Raw genomic sequence first — 19,936 nt, forward strand, 5'->3', positions numbered from 1 at the left:
AGAAGTCGTTTAAAGATTTTAGCCTTTTTGACTCCTGTGACCTTGATTGAAGGTCAAGGTCATTCATTTGAACAAACTTGATAGCCCTTACCCCAGCATGCTACAGACCCAATATCAACTCCCTGGGACTCTTGGTTATTGAGAAGAAGTCGTTTAAAGATTTTAGCCTTTTTGACTCCTGTGACCTTGAATGAAGGTCAAGGTCATTCATTTGAACAAACTTGGTAGCCCTTCACCCCAGCATGCTACAGACCCAATATCAACTCCCTGGGACTCTTGGTTATTGAGAAGAAGTCGTTTAAAGATTTTAGCCTTTTTGACTCTGTGACCTTGAATGAAGGTCAAGGTCATTCATTTGAACAAACTTGGTAGCCCTTTACCCCAGCATGCTACAGAGCCCAATATCAAGTCTCCTGGGACTCTTGGTTATTGACAGAAGTCGTTAAAGATTTTAGCCTTTTTGACTCCTGTGACCTTGAATGAAGGTCAAGGTCATTCATTTGAACAAACTTGGTAGCCCTTCACCCCAGCATGCTACAGACCCAATATCAACTCCCTGGGACTCTTGGTTATTGAGAAGAAGTTGTTTAAAGATTTTAGCCTTTTTGACTCCTGTGACCTTGAATGAAGGTCAAGGCCATTCATTTGAACAAACTTGGGAGCCCTTCACCCCAGCATGCTACAGGCCAAATATTAGGTATCGTGGACTCTTGGTTATTGAGAAGAAGCCGTTTAAAGATTTTAGCCCTTTTGACTCCTGTGACCTTGAATGAAGGTCAAGGTCATTCATTTGAACAAACTTGGTAGTCCTTCACCCCAGCATGCTACAGGCCAAATATTAGGTCTCTGGGACTCTTGGTTATTGACAAGAAGTGGTTTAAAGATTTTAGCCTTTTTGACTCCTGTGACCTTGATTGAAGGTCAAGGTCATTCATTTGAACAAACTTGGTAGCCCTTAACCCCAGCATGCTACAGACCCAATATCAACTCCCTGGGACTCTTGGTTATTGAGAAGAAGTCGTTTAAAGATTTTAGCCTTTTTGACTCCTGTGACCTTGAATGTAGGTCAAGGTCATTCATTTGAACAAACTTGGTAGCCCTTCACATCAGCATGCTACAGACCCAATATCAACTCTCTGGGACTCTTGGTTATTGAGAAGAAGTCGTTTAAAGATTTTAGCCTTTTTGACCCCTGTGACCTTGAATGAAGGTCAACTTTATTCATTTGAACAAACTTGGTAGCCCTTCACCCCAGCATGCTACAGGCCCAATATTAGGTCTCTGGGCCTTTTGGTTATTGAGAAGAAGTTGCTTGAATGGAAAAGTTGACGCCGGACGGACGGACGACGGACGGACGATGGACACCGCGCCACGGCATAAGCTCACTTGCCCTTCGGGCAGGTGAGCTAATAATCAAATTGCTGTTGAAGGAAACAACTACAAATGATTAAACATCATACTAAGTTTTATGGTGAAGCAAGAGATCTTGGCAGCCAAATGAAAGTTTGGACAGAAACTTGTGTTTATCTGACAGACAGTAACAAGAGAGGAGAAAATGTAGCGGCCAGACTGGGATTCGAACCCGGGACTTCCGAACACCAGCCGAATGCTCTACCAACTGAGCTACCTGGTCACCGATGATCGACCCACAAGACCCTTATACCACCACTGTGGGTATTTTAGTTGGGCGCCAAGTTTTTTAACACATGGACCTTTTTCTCACTGTCAAACGAAGAAGAAACAAACCAACATAAAAAGCATGTAGTTATTGTCAAATTTTATTTGAATGTTCCCATATCTATAAAACAATGTTAAATCCCAGTCTTTATACACTATTTACATATACATTTGTACCAGTGTAACACTGTTATACAAAACTGTAACATGTCTTAGATTTTTCCCATATTAATGTATCATACAAATATGATGGAATTTTGTGTCAAATATTTCTCCATATATAAGGTTAAATATTCCAGTTGTCTAACATATAGTCCCTCAAAGGGCCTCTTGGCCATCATATACATACATGTACTAACGAAGGGGTTGGTCTATCATAAAAGGGCCTTTATTTTCACCAACACACACTAGCTTCATTTCTGAACACCCAAATCATACACAGTCACAAAATTATCTTTTTCTCAGCACATCATACAAAAGGATCTGTCCCCTGGCCACCAAACTTCACATCAGAGGATCTGTCTCCTCAGAGAGCCCCTCTCAGCTAGCACATCATACAAAAGGATCTGTCTCCTCAGAGAGCCCCTCTCAGCTAGCACATCATACAAAAGGATCTGTCTCCTCAGAGAGCCCCTCTCAGCAAGCACATATCTGATACATGTTAACAAAAGGGCCCCACGATTCTCTTGACACTCAAACAAGTCCCACTCTCTTATCCAACACACATATAAACAGGGCCCTGTCTTTTGAGAAGCATATACAAACAAAAATATCATTCTTTTACAGAATCAAATCTATAGCCTTCCACTGGTGGGTTTTCAGACTACCAACTGTGCCATGTCCATCATTGTCTCCACACACAATACATCTGCTATTCAGTCTCAGAATCCACTCATATCTTGATTAAACCCATGCATGTCATTTTCTCATTCAGTCATACATACATTCACACCTGAACATCCTGTAACAACCACATATAAATAAATTATAAATATGGAATCCCCTTTGACTTTGCTGAATAAATACACTTAAAATCAAACTTTGATAACATATCTTATTAAAACTTTTATCAACATTAACTATGTAAAATGTAACAAAATAAATACAGATACACACAAGCTAAATAAAAAGGCAAACTACTGTACATTTCTTACATCACATGTGAAATAGTATCTGCCATGAATTCACATCTAGCACTGATAACAAATCAAATAGTTCATACAGAACTAACACACTTCAAATAAAATGTACTCTGTCATTTTCATGAATCGGGACAGAATGTCAAAGATCTACAACTGTTCATCCACATACAGGACACCATGTTCTACACCAAGGTCATACAATGTCATACACCTAGGTGGTCTTACAGCGTTATACACCTAGGTCATACAATGTTATACACCTTGGTCATACAGTGTTATACACCTAGGTCATACAATGTCATACAATGTAACACACCTTGGTCATACATTGTCATACAATGTTATACACCTTGGTGGTCTTACAGCGTTATACACCTAGGTCATACAATGTTATACACCTAGGTCATACAATGTTATACACCTAGGTCATACAATGTCATACACATAGGTCATACAATGTCATACACCTAGGTCGTACAATTTTATACAATGTATACCTAGGTTGTACACCACCTCGCGGTGAAACCTGTGACTTTTAAATGATATATATTGGTCTAGCTTGTAACCACTAAAACTCAACTGGGTTTGTAGGTTCTTTACAATTGTAAAACTTAGGGGACTGAAAAGGAATACTGATGATGGACTCATTACAATTCTTTGTTATCATGCTGATCATTTGTTATATGTAACAGGTAATCACAAATAATCCATAACTAAAGGAAGACTTAGGGTTCAGGAACAGTCATTAGAATACTGGTCTCTGGGGATACATCAAGCTTTAACTAGAAGTTTCCTTATAATTGAATATTACCAACTGGGAAAATGTAGAACCCTCATATGAAGATTGCATGGAACAAATTGCCATTCACAAATATCCATTTTGTATGATTACTACTGCTGTAAAAGTCCAGGAGATTTACATTCTTTATTCTAGTATCAGCACTGTAAAGGGAACAGGTCACTGAACATCACAATACATTGACCACACACCACAGTAAATGGTTTTGGTTTGGTTTATTTTGTTTAACGTCCTATTAACAGCCAGGGTCATATAAGGACATGCCAGGTTTTGGAGGTGGAGGAAAGCCAGGTGGAGGAAAACCGGAGCACCCGGAGAAAAACCACAGTAAATGGAGCGGGTCACATGGTTTATATACAGTTCTTATCCTGGAATTTTGTAGACTTGTAAATGGTAATCAGATCTTTTAATACTGTTAGAAAGAACATCATAACATTAGTTTTCTAATTCAACCAAATATATGTAACAAAACATTTAGTTTCAATCTATCCCACACGCTATTGTATTTAATTTTGAGGCTGATTATGAGATTTTCATTCAAAGGAAAGGGAAAAAACACACCTAAACACTGCTGAATCTATCTGGGAACTTGAAGTTGCAAATTTGAAAAAATTAAATCAAAGCAATATATAGCTTAAAGTGACTATAATGTTAAAAATCACTTGTAGAAAAAGCTATAACACCAGATACTTTCTAAGAGTTTGTTACAAAACTAACATTTTCTATTTATTGAAGGTGAAGTGAACAATGTTTAAACCCTAAAAGTATGTACAAAAACAGCAAAGGTGACAATAAAGGCCCGTGTATCGTATTATAGGCATACCCTGGTAATCATTTATAGGCTGAACTCTCTGTTTCCTGAGGGTGAAATCTAAGGTAATAGTCGCTGTAAACATCATAATATGTAACAAGTTAATGCAGTGAAATGATGCTGATGAGGCCGATGTTATTTTGTTCACTGTAATTTCCTGTGTATTTCTCACTTCGTTAGATTGCCTGCACAAACCAAAATAATGGTTTTATAATTTGAATTCTGCAGATAGTCCGCTCTGGTACATTGCCTGCAGCTTGTTTAACTATGAATATGAAGTGTACGTTATCAATTTTCTAGATCTACATGCGAGATGTTTTTATTTTTATGTCTATGCACAGGTAAATGTATAATTTATATTTCTGACACAAACAGTAATGTCAGCACCTGATAGTACATCAGGGAAACACAAAAAGTTAACATGGATCAGACAAGTATTGTATAACCCACAGATTTGTTTTTTTGGAAAACATTTTGTCAGATAGCCTGCTTCAATAGATAGCCTGCTTCAATAGATAGCCTGCTTCAATAGATAGCCTGCAGAAGGCATTTTTTAATGTTTTAAATTGTATAGCCCCCAGGCAATATACAAGAAATTACGGTAAGGTTCAGACTTCTTATCACTGAATGTTACAATAATGTACCAAGTCTTCTTATCACTGCATATTACAATAATGTACCAAGTCTTCTTATCACTGCATATTACAATCATGTACCAAGTCAAATTAAACAAAACTAGAACATTTAACACTGAGGCCCTAATGAGACAGAAGCAGAAGAAAACATTTACAAAGTTAACACAATCATGAATGATTAGATTCTCATCTCATGGTGATAGACAGGAACCATTATAATCATGTGTAGAACCAATGATTAGCACATATATGTATAGGGTTCATCTTGTCTGACAACAGGTAAAATTACGTAATATTATGTACGAAGGTTTTAAGGTAGAGTGACCCAGTTCTCTAATCTGTATTTCAGGTGTTCTGATTCTCTCATCCTGTTCTAATTTGGAGGTGCTTTCTCGTTGAGCTCTATATCGAAGAAATCTATCCACTTAAGGTTTCTCTTTCACAGAAACAACAAATTAACTGATAGTATTTGATTCCAGGATATTTTTTATTGGATTATAGATTTGGTTTGTATTGTGGAATATCCTATCAACAACTTTGGTCATTTAAGAATGGCCTCCCTGTGTGCAAGCTGCCTGCATGCTGTGAGCGTTTCGGGAGGCTGCAGTATATATATATCCAAGTTTGTCTCCGTATGATAGCATCAAACTTATGTCGACTTTATAATGCTACCTCAAAGAAGCATACTTGCCAAAGACACCCAGCAGGACACCCACCCTGTCACATTATACTGACATTGGGCGAACCAGTTGTCCCACTCACAAAACACTGAGCGTTAAGCAGGAGTAGCACTGTAGCAGCTACCATTTTAGAGACTCTGGTATGCCTAGGCCAGGGGAGACAACCCAAAGCCTTCAGCTTATCCATTATACTACCAGTCATGATGCTTGTTGTGTTGATACTGTCCTGTAAGAATATTGATAGTAATTTGTTGAACTCCTGAAGAAGGACCCACAGTTTATAACTAATATGACCAGGAATAAAACTTCCGAAGGCCTGTAAACAGTAGAGAAGTGATAGGACACTCCACCTTAATGTAATTATAGAGTATATCATTTCAGTGGAGATCGGTTTCTAAGACAAAATTAGTATTAACAACACATGGAAATAGGACAATCAGTCTACATGAGAACTAGGGATTATTAAGGACTTCAATTTTAAAAGCATACCAACTTAAAACTGATAATGAAACCCTTATGAAAGGTGGTATTAATGTGTGGTATATGGTGTTTTTAGATTGATAAGGAAATGTCATAGAACCAAAATGTCAAATTTTATAAACAACATTTTACCATCACAATAATTGGTATGATTCCTTCTCTGATGACAGGGTTAACACCTCAATATAAAAAACACACTTATATACAATTGCACAGCCAGAGTTGAGTAGCACTTCCTCTCTCTCTCACGCCCTGTGGAAATCTTGTCTCCTGCGTCATAACTTTAACCGTTTTATATCTTCACTTCTGAAATCGACCCTGTTGGGGAGAAAAAACATTATTAACACTAAACTGGTACCTTTATATTTCATTACAAAAATCATATCCGACATTTTTTTCTTGGCATTGTTGTATGCATGTAAATTCCTCAGTCTTTTGTGCTGAGAATGCAACAATATAACAATATTTGGAAATGAACAAATAGCACATTCAACAACTATCATTACCTAACACAAGCATGCATGTGAAGAACAACTCATTTCTATATCCACCAAAACCCTAAGAATGCACTGACTGTTGCTGTCTAATTAATCTAGAAATGTAAGGATGTCATATCTGTTCAAGTCCAACTTTATTTAATGTAAGATATCTTACCTAAGTGAGAGGACATGTCCAGCCTTTGTGAAGGTGAGATATCTTACCTGAGTGAGAGGACATGTCCAGCCTTTGTGAAGGTGAGATATCTTACCTGAGTGATAGTTTGTGTCTGACCTCTGTTTGTGAAGGTGAGATATCTTACCTGAGTGATAGTATGTGTCTGACATCAGTTATGAAGGTGAGATATCTTACCTGAGTGAGAGTATGTGTCTGACCTCTGTTTGTGTAGGTGAGATATCTTACCTGAGTGATAGTATGTGTCTGACCTCTGTGAAGGTGAGATATCTTACCTGAGTGAGAGTATGTGTCTGACCTCTATTTGTGAAGGTGAGATATCTTACCTGAGTGAGAGTATGTGTCTGACCTCTGTGAAGGTGAGATATCTTACCTGAGTGATAGTATGTGTCTGACCTCTGTGAAGGTGAGATATCTTACCTGAGTGATAGTATGTGTCTGACCTCTGTTTGTGAAGGTGAGATATCTTACCTGAGTGAGAGTATGTGTCTGACCTCTGTGAAGGTGAGATATCTTACCTGAGTGAGAGTATGTGTCTGACCTCTGTTTGTGAAGGTGAGATATCTTACCTGAGTGATAGTATCTGTCTGACCTCTGTTTGTGAAGGTGAGATATCTTACCTAAGTGAGAGAACATGTCCAGCCTTTGTGAAGGTGAGATATCTTACCTGAGTGAGAGTATGTGTCTGACCTCTGTGAAGGTGAGATATCTTACCTGAGTGATAGTATGTGTCTGACCTCTGTGAAGGTGAGATATCTTACCTGAGTGAGAGTATGTGTCTGACCTCTGTTTGTGAAGGTGAGATATCTTACCTGAGTGATAGTATGTGTCTGACCTCTGTTTGTGAAGGTGAGATATCTTACCTGAGTGAGAGTATGTGTCTGACCTCTGTGAAGGTGAGATATCTTACCTGAGTGAGAGTATGTGTCTGACCTCTGTGAAGGTGAGATATCTTACCTGAGTGAGAGTATGTGTCTGACCTCTGTTTGTGAAGTGAGATATCTTACCTGAGTGATAGTATGTGTCTGACCTCTGTTTGTGAAGGTGAGATATCTTACCTGAGTGAGAGCATGTGTCTGACATCAGTTGTGAAGGTGAGATATCTTATCTGAGTGATAGTATGTGTCTGACCTCTGTTTGTGAAGGTGAGATATCTTACCTGAGTGAGAGAATGTGTCTGACCTCTGTTTGTGAAGGTGAGATATCTTACCTGAGTGAGAGTATGTGTCTGACCTCTGTTTGTGAAGGTGAGATATCTTATCTGAGTGTGAGAATGTGTCTGACCTCTGTTTGTGAAGGTGAGATATCTTACCTGAGTGAGAGTATGTGTCTGACATCAGTTGTGAAGGTGAGATATCTCATCTGAGTGTGAAAATGTGTCTGACCTCTGTTTGTGAAGGTGAGATATCTTACCGGAGTGAGAGTATGTGTCTGACCTCTGTGAAGGTGAGATATCTTACCTGAGTGAGAGTATGTGTCTGACATCAGTTGTGAAGGTGAGATATCTTACCTGAGTGATAGTATGTGTCTGACCTCTGTGAAGGTGAGATATCTTACCTGAGTGAGAGTACATGTATGTGTCTGACCTCTGTTTGTGAAGGTGATATATCTTACCTGAGTGAGAGTATGTGTCTGACCTCTGTTTGTGAAGGTGAGATATCTTACCTGAGTGAGAGTATGTGTCTGACCTCTGTGAAGGTGAGATATCTTACCTGAGTGAGAGTATGTGTCTGACCTCTGTGAAGGTGAGATATCTTACCTGAGTGTGAGAATGTGTCTGACCTTTGTGAAGGTGAGATATCTTACCTGAGTGAGAGTATGTGTCTGACCTCTGTGAAGGTGAGATATCTTACCTGAGTGAGAGTATGTGTCTGACCTCTGTGAAGGTGAGATATCTTACCTGAGTGAGAGTATGTGTCTGACCTCCCTGAAGGTGAGATATCTTACCTGAGTGAGAGTATGTGTCTGACCTCTGTGAAGGTGAGATATCTTACCTGAGTGAGAGTATGTGTCTGACCTCTGTTTGTGAAGGTGAGATATCTTACCTGAGTGATAGTATGTGTCTGACCTCTGTTTGTGAAGGTGAGATATCTTACCTGAGTGAGAGTATGTGTCTGACCTTTGTGAAGGTGAGATATCTTACCTGAGTGTGAGAATGTGTCTGACCTCTGTGAAGGTGAGATATCTTACCTGAATGATAGTATGTGTCTGACCTCTGTGAAGGTGAGATATCTTACCTGAGTGAGAGTATGTGTCTGACCTCCCTGAAGGTGAGAAATCTTACCTGAGTGAGAGTATGTGTCTGATCCTTTGTGAAGGTGAGGTACCTTACCTGAGTGAGAGTATGTGTCTGACCTCTGTGAAGGTGAGATATCTTACCTGAGTGAGAGTATGTGTCTGACCTCTGTTTGTGAAGGTGAGATATCTTACCTGAGTGAGAGTATGTGTCTGACCTCTGTGAAGGTGAGATATCTTACCTGAGTGTGAGAATGTGTCTGACCTTTGTGAAGGTGAGATATCTTACCTGAGTGAGAGTATGTGTCTGACCTCTGTGAAGGTGAGATATCTTACCTGAGTGAGAGTATGTGTCTGACCTCTGTGAAGGTGAGATATCTTACCTGAGTGAGAGTATGTGTCTGACCTCTGTGAAGGTGAGATATCTTACCTGAGTGAGAGTATGTGTCTGACCTCTGTGAAGGTGAGATATCTTACCTGAGTGAGAGTATGTGTCTGACCTCTGTGAAGGTGAGATATCTTACCTGAGTGTGAGAATGTGTCTGACCTCTGTGAAGGTGAGATATCTTACCTGAGTGAGAGTATGTGTCTGACCTCTGTGAAGGTGAGATATCTTACCTGAGTGAGAGTATGTGTCTGACCTCTGTTTGTGAAGGTGAGATATCTTACCTGAGTGAGAGTATGTGTCTGACCTCTGTTTGTGAAGGTGAGATATCTTACCTGAGTGAGAGTATGTGTCTGACCTCTGTTTGTGAAGGTGAGATATCTTACCTGAGTGATAGTATGTGTCTGACCTCTGTGAAGGTGAGATATCTTACCTGAGTGAGAGTATGTGTCTCACCTCTGTGAAGGTGAGATATCTTACCTGAGTGAGAGTATGTGTCTGACCTCTGTTTGTGAAGGTGAGATATCTTACCTGAGTGATAGTATGTGTCTGACCTCTGTGAAGGTGAGATATCTTACCTGAGTGATAGTATGTGTCTGACCTCTGTTTGTGAAGGTGAGATATCTTACCTGAGTGAGAGTATGTGTCTGACCTCTGTGAAGGTGAGATATCTTACCTGAGTGAGAGTATGTGTCTCACCTCTGTGAAGGTGAGATATCTTACCTGAGTGAGAGTATGTGTCTGACCTCTGTGAAGGTGAGATATCTTACCTGAGTGAGAGTATGTGTCTGACCTTTGTGAAGGTGAGATATCTTACCTGAGTGAGAGTATGTGTCTGACCTCTGTTTGTGAAGGTGAGATATCTTACCTGAGTGATAGTATGTGTGTGACATCTGTGAAGGTGAGATATCTTACCTGAGTGTGAGAATGTGTCTGACCTCTGTGAAGGTGAGATATCTTACCTGAGTGAGAGTATGTGTCTGACCTCTGTGAAGGTGAGATATCTTACCTGAGTGAGAGTATGTGTCTGACCTCTGTGAAGGTGAGATATCTTACCTGAGTGAGAGTATGTGTCTGACCTCTGTGAAGGTGAGATATCTTACCTGAGTGAGAGTATGTGTCTGACCTCTGTGAAGGTGAGATATCTTACCTGAGTGATAGTATGTGTCTGACCTCTGTGAAGGTGAGATATCTTACCTGAGTGAGAGTATGTGTCTGACCTCTGTGAAGGTGAGATATCTTACCTGAGTGAGAGTATGTGTCTGACCTCTGTGAAGGTGAGATATCTTACCTGAGTGAGAGTACATGTCTGACTTCTGTGGGGGTGAGTCGCCATGTTAATGGTCCGGAGTTTGGTCCCCAGTAGTCCAGGATTTCTGTTACCTACATATGGACAGGAAATCAGACTTAAGTACTAACAAGGTGTCACAATACTACTCCTTGTCAAAACATTTTCATTTTCATTTTAAATAAAAAATGATTTCCATAATAATGTCATTTATAATGTTTTACTTTGAATCATGACAACCAACCACTTTCCAAATTAAATATTCAGAATCATGACAACCAACAACTTTCCAAATTAAATATTCAGTCATTTTTATTTGAAGTCATGTACTTGAAATCTTTTCTAATCCAGTGAAAAGACTACCACTGGAACCAGCTCTCAGATAACTAGAGAGGTCCTACTCACCTTCTCTAAGTTAAGAATTGTGGCCATCTGTGTGAGACGGGCAAACTTGTCCCTGATCGTCCACGTGGTTACTGTGGTGAGATAACCCACTAAGCTCCGTAACTCCTTGTCGAACTGTAGTCCACCAAGCTGTACACAAACAGAGTCATAAGGATAAACCTTAGTCAATCGATACAATCATGGGATTCAATCGATACAATCATGGGAGTCAATCGATACAATCATGGGAGTCAATCGATACAATCATGGGCACTGCTTCGTCTCCATCCCCTACACCCTTTGTTGTTTTGTTTCCTTTTTTTGAAAATTACAACATTATTTTCTGAGTATGTGAATATTGAGATCCAGTCTCAGAATTTAGAAGACACAATGATGAAAAGAGATACCTTCCCTGCTACAAACCATGAAAATTGTTGTTTTCAAAAACAACATACTACAAACCATGAAAATTGTTGTTTTCAAAAACAACATACTACAAACCATGAAAATTGTTGTTTTCAAAAACAACATACTACAAACCAAGAAAATTGTTGTTTTCACAAACAACATACTACAAACCATAAAAATTGTTGTTTTCACAAACAACATACTACAAACCATAAAAATTGTTGTTTTCACAAACAACATACTACAAACCATGAAAATTGTTGTTTTCAAAAACAACATACTACAAACCATGAAAATTGTTGTTTTCACAAACAACATACTACAAACCATGAAAATTGTTGTTTTCAAAAACAACATACTACAAACCATGAAAATTGTTGTTTTCAAAAACAACATACTACAAACCAAGAAAATTGTTGTTTTCACAAACAACATACTACAAACCATAACAAGAGATCCCAGATGGATCTTGGCGCCCACCATTGAATGATCTTCATAGGTTCCATGTCAGATTGATCTTTTCTCTACTTTTCCCTTCATTTTACTAATCTGTGCAAATTGAGACATCCCTCCAGTACTTTTCAAACAAGGGAATCCTAGCTATATAAGAAATTTGAGATTTAACGATGGCTGTTTGTTTGCCAGGTTGTTTTCAGGACAGACTGGTCCAAAAATGCAATACAAGGGACCAAGGGGAACCTACTTATGAAATTTGAGAAAGATCCATTCAGTACTTTGAGAAATAGAGATAACAAACTTCAATTGTCAAAATTCAAGATGGCGGTCTGTCGGCCATATTGTTTTCCAATTGATCTCAAAATACAATAAGCATAATGAGGCACCAAGGGGAACCTCAAAATGAAATTTGAGAAAGATCCCTTCAGTATTTTCTCAGAAATAGCGATAACAAACTTCAATTGTCAAAATCCAAGATGGCTGCCTGTCGGTCATGTTATTTTCAGATTGGTCTCAAAATGCAATATGCATAACTAGGCACCAAGGGAAACTTACATATGAAGTTTCAGAAAGATCCATTAAGTACTTTCTCAGAAATAGTGATAACAAACTTCAATTGTCAAAATCCAAGATGGCTGCCTGTCGGCCATGTTGTTTTCCAATTGGTCTCAAATCGCAATATGCATAACTAGGCACCAAGGGGAACCTGCATATGAAATTTGAGAAAGATCCCTTCAGTACTTTCTCAGAAATAGCGATAACAAACTTCAATTGTCAAAATCCAAGATGGCTGCCTGTCGGCCATGTTGTTTTCAGATTGGTCTCAAAACGCAATATGCATAACTAGGCACCAAGGGGAACCTACATATGAAATTTGAGAAAGATCCCTTCAGTACTTTCTGAGAAATAGCGATAACAAGAATTGTTTACGGACGGAGGGACGGACGGAGGGACGGACGGACCACGGACCACGGACGCAGGGCGATTTGAACAGCCCACCATCTGATGATGGTGGGCTAAAAATTGTTGTTTTCACAAACAACATACTACAAACCATGAAAATTGTTGTTTTCACAAACAACATACTACAAACCATAAAAATTGTTGTTTTCACAAATAACAAACAGAGTTATCTACCCTGTAACATGTCATACTGAAGATGGTTTCATTTAGAGGACACAATAATACAGAGTTATCTACCCTGTAACATAATGAAGATGGTTACATTTAGAGGACACAATAATACAGTGTTATCTACCCTGTAACATGTCATACTGAAGATGGTTACATTTAGAGGACACAATAATACAGAGTTACCTACCCTGTAACATGTCATACTGAAGATGGTTACATTTAGAGGACACAATAATACAGAGTTATCTACCCTGTAACATGTCATACTGAAGATGGTTACATTTAGAGGACACAATAATACAGAGTTATCTATCCTGTAACATGTCATACTGAAGATGGTTACATTTAGAGGACACAATAATACAGAGTTATCTACCCTGTAACATGTCATACTGAAGATGGTTACATTTAGAGGACACAATAATACAGAGTTATCTACCCTGTAACATGTCATACTGAAGATGGTTACATTTAGAGGACACAATAATACAGAGTTATCTACCCTGTAACATGTCATACTGAAGATGGTTACATTTAGAGGACACAATAATACAGAGTTATCTACCCTGTAACATGTCATACTGAAGATGGTTACATTTAGAGGACACAATAATACAGTGTTATCTACCCTGTAACATGTCATACTGAAGATGGTTACATTTAGAGGACACAATAATACAGTGTTATCTACCCTGTAACATGTCATACTGAAGATGGTTACATTTAGAGGACACAATAATACAGTGTTACCTACCCTATTGTATGCTGTCTTTAGGACCGCCCTCTCCAGCTGTGACGTCACTTCTGCTGTAATCATGCTGACAAATCGGTCATAATTCCCAGGTGACAATGAACTCTACATACAAAGAAATATGTATTGTAAATAGTATATTTGATCATAAACTACACCATGTTACCCTTATAGACCAAGTAATATGCACATTCATAAAACAATTACGTAAGATAATTACATCAAGGACCATAAACCTTTAAAAAGAGGTTTTAAACAATATTACAATATTAAACTGTGCAGGCTCTCGTATGCTAAGTATGATCTCTAAGTTAGGTTCTGTGTAAAACGTAAGTTACACATAAAAATATCATTTAAATGTGATTCCGTTTTAATAAAAAAAATCATTTAAATGTGATTCTGATTTAAAGTAGGAAAAAGCTGGAAACAAAAACATGCATGCACATCCAGCGTTTGATAAAAACAGTTCTCACACAACAATATCACATTAAATCTAGACTATAAACTTAACGATTTTAGCGTTTTGAGCCATATCCATTTAAAACTCAGAAAGTCGCCGAAAAAAGTTGCTTTTCAGTATTTGGGACATGAAAATGATGGTCGTTAGTCGCGTCTGACAAGTGGTCGCTTAATTCAGGTCACTAGTATAGTAAATAACGTTGGGAGGAAAAATACGGTCACATTACTCCAACAATGTTAGAGGTTTTACACGGCGAGATACTTTTGACAGGCGCCGTGTAAAACCTCTAACTGCCCATAGCTGATTTTCCCGATGCTGACGATGAAATTTTAAAAGTTCGTATATTGACAAAATATAGCGTGTCAACTTACATTTAAATGATCAACGGGGTCCAATATATATTTCTTTCCATAATCCAATGATTAAATGAGAATAATTTCGTAACAAACACAAATTATGAAGTTTTATTCTTCCGAAGCGGAGCAGACAATACTGCCGGTAGTTATAGTAAAAATACCACGTGATTTGCCGGTAATACAAAAATGGATTACAACCTATGTCCTAAAAGCGGAAAACAACAAAGTCCGTATCATTTCGTTCCGTTTGAAATAACCACAACTATTTTGTATCAACCTTTAGGCAGCCATTTTTAAAAACGACTAGAAAAGTGCTACAACGACATGGGCATGTATTTTGTGTGTTCTACACCGTATTATACTATATATTTGTGTCTGTGACATACATATGGGATATATATTGCATACATGATACGTAGACATCGTTGTTATGACCTGTCAACCACTTAAGTGTTTTTTTCAACCATATTTCGTTGCGCTCGGATTTCGGGCGGAAACTGCATCAAAGAATTAGTGCTTCGGAAATAAGAGGTCGCAGTCGGCAAAATAATATCCAATAGAAAAAGAGCCGACCAGCGGCCTCTTATGTTATAGGAGTAACGGTCACATATGAGAGGGAGTCGCTTAATTCAGGTGGCCGCTAAGGCAGGTTTGAATGTATTTGCATGCATTGTGTATTAAACATACATATGTATTTTAGTGACTCCTATATATTAACAAAGATATCATATCTCTACAGAGATAGATATGTAATGTAAGTGAGTATTGTACCTTAAATGTGCCAAGTGTAGTATCTATCTCCATGATGAAGTTCTGTACCCACGGGTCGTTGGCTTCATAATTAGAAAACTCTTCCTGCAAATATTGAAAATAAAAGTATTAATATAGAAATCCAGACATGTTTTTATTTATAAGCAAACTCTACAACAAGCACTTATATCAGGATTGTCATGTTCTACTGTTTCCTCACTACTTTTCTTACTCTTTGGAAAAACTTTCAAGGGGAAAAATTTTACTCTTTAGAAAAATGTTCAGGGGGGAAAATAATTGTACTATGTCATCAGAAATGTAAATATGTACAGTATACATCTCTGTTATATACAGCGGTGTTGTTTAACAAAGACATTGAAAAAAAAATAAACATCTTGTTTTCATGATGATAATATCTCTGTGACCAAATTACCTCCGAGATGGTGTGACCAGTGGACAGGAAGCTGTCAGTCAGTGGTTTGATGCGGGGTTTGATGGCACTGCTGTTGAGCTGTGAGAACCCAAAGTCTACTACATCTTTGTATCTGTTACCTACAGCCGCCAGGTCTGACAAGCAACTCTGAAATATAAATATGTTCCAATTATCAAATCAAATCAATATCATTATTTATATTGGTGTGTTACTGTGACGAAAACATCGATGAAGGAGGTCAAAGGTGACATTTTATTCTAGCTGAGTCAACCTATATCAGTCTCTAGCTGAGTCCACCTGTATCAGTCTCTAGCTCAGTCAACCTGTATCAGTCTCTAACTGAGTCAACCTGTATCAGTCTCTAGCTGAGTCAACCTGTATCAGTCTCTAGCTGAATCAACCTGTATCAGTATCTAGCTGAGTCAACCTGTATCAGTCTCTAGCTGAGTCAACCTGTATCAGTCTCCAGCTCGGTCAACCTGTATCAGTCTCTAGCTGAGTCAACCTGTATCAGTCTCTAACTGAGTCAACCTGTATCAGTCTCTAGCTGAGTCAACCTGTATCAGTCTCTAGCTCGGTCAACCTGTATCAGTCTCTATCTGAGTCAACCTGTATCAGTCTCTCACTGAGTCAACCTGTATCAGTCTCTAGCTGGATCAACCTGTATCAGTCTCTATCTGAGTCAACCTGTATCAGTCTCTAGCTGAGCCAACCTGTATCAGTCTCTATCTGAGTCAACCTGTATCAGTCTCTAGCTGAATCAACCTGTATCAGTCTCTATCTGAGTCAACCTGTATCAGTCTCTCGCTGAGTCAATCTGTATCAGTCTCTAGCTGAGTGAACCTGTATCAATCTCTAACTGAGTCAACCTGTATCAGTCTCTAGCTCAGTCAACCTGTATCAGTCTCTAGCTTGGTCAATCTGTATCAATCTCTAGCTTGGTCAACCTGTATCAGTCTCTAGCTGAGTCAACCTATATCAGTCTCTCGCTGAGTCAATATGTATCAATCTCTAGCTCGGTCAACCTGTATCAGTCTCTAGCTCGGTCAACCTGTATCAGTCTCTAGCTGAGTCAACCTGTATCAGTCTCTCGCTGAGTCAACCTGTATCAGTCTCTAACTGAGTCAACCTGTATCAGTCTCTAGCTCAGTCAACCTATATCAGTCTCTCGCTGAGTCAATATGTATCAATCTCTAGCTCGGTCAACCTGTATCAGTCTCTCGCTGAGTCAACCTGTATCAGTCTCTAGCTCGGTCAACCTGTATCAGTCTCTAACTGAGTCAACCTGTATCAGTCTCTCGCTGAGTCAACCTGTATCAGTCTCTCACTGAGTCAACCTGTATCAGTCTCTAGCTCGGTCAACCTGTATCAGTCTCTATCTGAGTCAACCTGTATCAGTCTCTAGCTCAGTCAACCTGTATCAGTCTCTAGCTCGGTCAACCTGTATCAGTCTCTAGCCGAGTCAACCTGTATCAGTCTCTCGCTGAGTCAACCTGTATCAGTCTCTAGCTCAGTCAACCTGTATCAGTCTCTAGCTCAGTCAACCTGTATCAGTCTCCAGCTCAGTCAACATGTATCAGTCTCTAACTGAGTCAACCTGTATCAGTCTCCAGCTCAGTCAACCTGTATCAGTCTCTCACTGAGTCAACCTGTATCAGTCTCTAGCTCGGTCAACCTGTATCAGTCTCCAGCTCAGTCAACCTGTATCAGTCTCTATCTGAGTCAACCTGTATCAGTCTCTAGCCGAGTCAACCTGTATCAGTCTCTAACTCAGTCAACCTGTATCAGTCTCTAACTCAGTCAACCTGTATCAGTCTCTAGCTCGGTCAACCTGTATCAGTCTCTAACTGAGTCAACCTGTATCAGTCTAACTCAGTCAACCTGTATCGGTCTCTAGCTCGGTCAACATGTATCAGTCTCTATCTGAGTCAACCTGTATCAGTCTCTAGCCAAGTCAACCTGTATCAGTCTCTAGCCAAGTCAACACTGGGCTGATAAGCGAAGACTTACCTCTAACTTTGCCTTGCTTTGTTCTTCACATTGGTTAAATAGCTTTGAAACTTCATCCTGTGCAGATAAGCATATTTCTACTAGAATATGATATTCTAATATTTATCAATAGAAGTTTCTCCCAACTTAAGTCAAAGGTAAGCGCTGTTTTATCATTATGAGTGAGAAATAAAAACATCTTCAAACAAAGTAGATCACATTAACTGTTAAGCATGTGCTTTCTATCCATAATGATCAAAGTTTGATGTATACCTAAGAATGTTTGATAGTTATCTCTTCTGGCGATAAAAATCTTAAAAATATCACAAAGACTGCATGTATAAGCTACCTGTTAAACGTGTGCCAGTATAACATATATATATACATGTCTGGGGATCTTTTTCTCATCAAAGACTTAATAACTTTCCTAATGATAATTGTAGTGTTTGTACTTACATTGAGACTTGTTTTCAACGCTTTACAATATTCACAGGTTGCTTCTGCATTGTTTAAACTAACCTAGAAAAAAACAGACAAAAAACACTGTAAATTTATACTAGTTTTTTTCTAGCAGCAAATGCACATGCACAATGACAAATTATATAAATTAGGATGCATTATTGTTACCCACAGAATAACAAAAATACCTTGGACAAACAAAATCCAAAACCATTCCAAATAAATCAAAATGGTTACAGGATGATTTAAGACTCTATAAGTCAGACCCAAGAAGACTATAACTCACTATAAATAAAGTTTTGGCCTGCTCTGTGTCAGACGTCTTAAGATTTCCTTTGATGCTGGACTGGACCATGTTGTAGGCCTGGACTAGGTCAAACCCCAGCGGGAATCCTGACCTTAGTCTGGAGTAGAGCACCTCACGGAAATCCTGTTCCAGCAGTGTACACGCATGGTTCAGCATAGCACACACACCATCCACACTCGAACTAGAAATGGCACGTCTGTAAAGGACCAGAATATAAGATCAATCTGACATCCAATGAATATACTGGTGTATGTGAAGTATTTAAATGTTAGTTTCCGAAATGGGTTTTCCAGACCACTGGATTCCAGATAATTAAGTGACATGATTTGGGAAATATTTTCTCATATGGAATACAGTGCAACTTCCGAAAACCGAACCTTCTAAAAACCGAACACCTCTGAATACCGAACGAATTGACATTGTACGGAATTGGTCCTTCTTTATTATAGTATTAAAAAACTTCCAAATACCGATCCCTCTGAATTCCGAACACCGGACCGATTTTGCGTCCGGTTCCTGTTAAAATATACCAAAAATTACTTCTGAAAACCGGCCTTATCTGAGCGATTATGACACGAGGTCAGGCCAGTCAACCGTGAAACAACAACTGTGACGGGTATTGTGTGAAGCCTTATTGTCTCGGGACCACGTAGGTGATTTGTACAGGTATCCAATATATATCCCAAGGGGGCATTATGACGGATGGCCCAGTGTATAATCAACACGATAATTATGAAACAATGTCACACTTCATTGAAGCGCGTCAGTTCGTTTATCTTCTCAATGCAAGTAGAGCTAGAAGCCTGAGTTTCGCATTTAATTTAAATGAGGCCCAAAGGGGGTTGTTTTCGTAAAAGAAGCCACTGATGTTTTTTTAGACCACAGCGATGTCGGAAATACGACCAGTATCAACTGATCAATTGTAATTGATATTGAAACAAAACATCTTCACACCCTTTAATATTAGTCGATATGTAAAATATTCCGTATTGGACTATCGGCCCCATCCACATGACGGAAGCTTCACCGGATGTAACAAAATGTAGGTCGATCGTAAAGTGTAGTTGTAGTCTTCTACATGTGAAAAAACTGTTTAAAACTATAGTTAAAGTCATTTGCCTTTCTTATATATTCTGCAATATATACATGTACATTGATTAACTTTCATAATATGCATATTATTCAGACAAACCAAATATTGTCTACGTGTGTACGTGCCGGTTTGTAATCGGGTGCATTCTAATA

General features: G+C 38.8%; 1 protein-coding gene and 1 non-coding gene across 3 annotated transcripts in view; both read right to left on the bottom strand.

Moving 5' to 3' along the window:
- Positions 1 to 1,561: 1,561 nt before the first annotated feature.
- On the bottom strand, positions 1,562 to 1,633 carry Trnat-ggu. Its single transcript has one exon. It is a non-coding gene; the product is annotated as a tRNA-Thr (tRNA).
- A 129-nt stretch (positions 1,634 to 1,762) lies between these two features.
- The window catches only part of LOC117338264 (conserved oligomeric Golgi complex subunit 4-like), a 29,719-nt gene continuing 11,545 nt past the window's right edge, over positions 1,763 to 19,936 (bottom strand). Inside the window, exons 14-23 of one of the 2 annotated variants that reach the window (XR_004534992.1) lie at positions 18,671 to 18,887; positions 18,382 to 18,444; positions 17,947 to 18,003; positions 15,937 to 16,083; positions 15,525 to 15,608; positions 13,941 to 14,042; positions 11,210 to 11,338; positions 10,808 to 10,899; positions 3,218 to 6,542; positions 1,763 to 3,168 (exon numbers count right to left, since the gene is read on the bottom strand). Coding sequence is in view for 1 of the 2 variants with exons in the window: in XM_033899535.1 (XP_033755426.1) it covers positions 6,500 to 6,542; positions 10,808 to 10,899; positions 11,210 to 11,338; positions 13,941 to 14,042; positions 15,525 to 15,608; positions 15,937 to 16,083; positions 17,947 to 18,003; positions 18,382 to 18,444; positions 18,671 to 18,887 (934 nt within the window). In the remaining variant the exon portion in view is untranslated. Of the gene's footprint in view, positions 6,543 to 10,807; positions 10,900 to 11,209; positions 11,339 to 13,940; positions 14,043 to 15,524; positions 15,609 to 15,936; positions 16,084 to 17,946; positions 18,004 to 18,381; positions 18,445 to 18,670; positions 18,888 to 19,936 lie in introns of both variants that reach the window. The other variant, XM_033899535.1, reaches the window with a different exon arrangement.

This window comes from Pecten maximus, chromosome 11 (genome assembly GCF_902652985.1).
Source record: "Pecten maximus chromosome 11, xPecMax1.1, whole genome shotgun sequence".
NCBI classification, from domain to species: domain Eukaryota; kingdom Metazoa; phylum Mollusca; class Bivalvia; order Pectinida; family Pectinidae; genus Pecten; species Pecten maximus.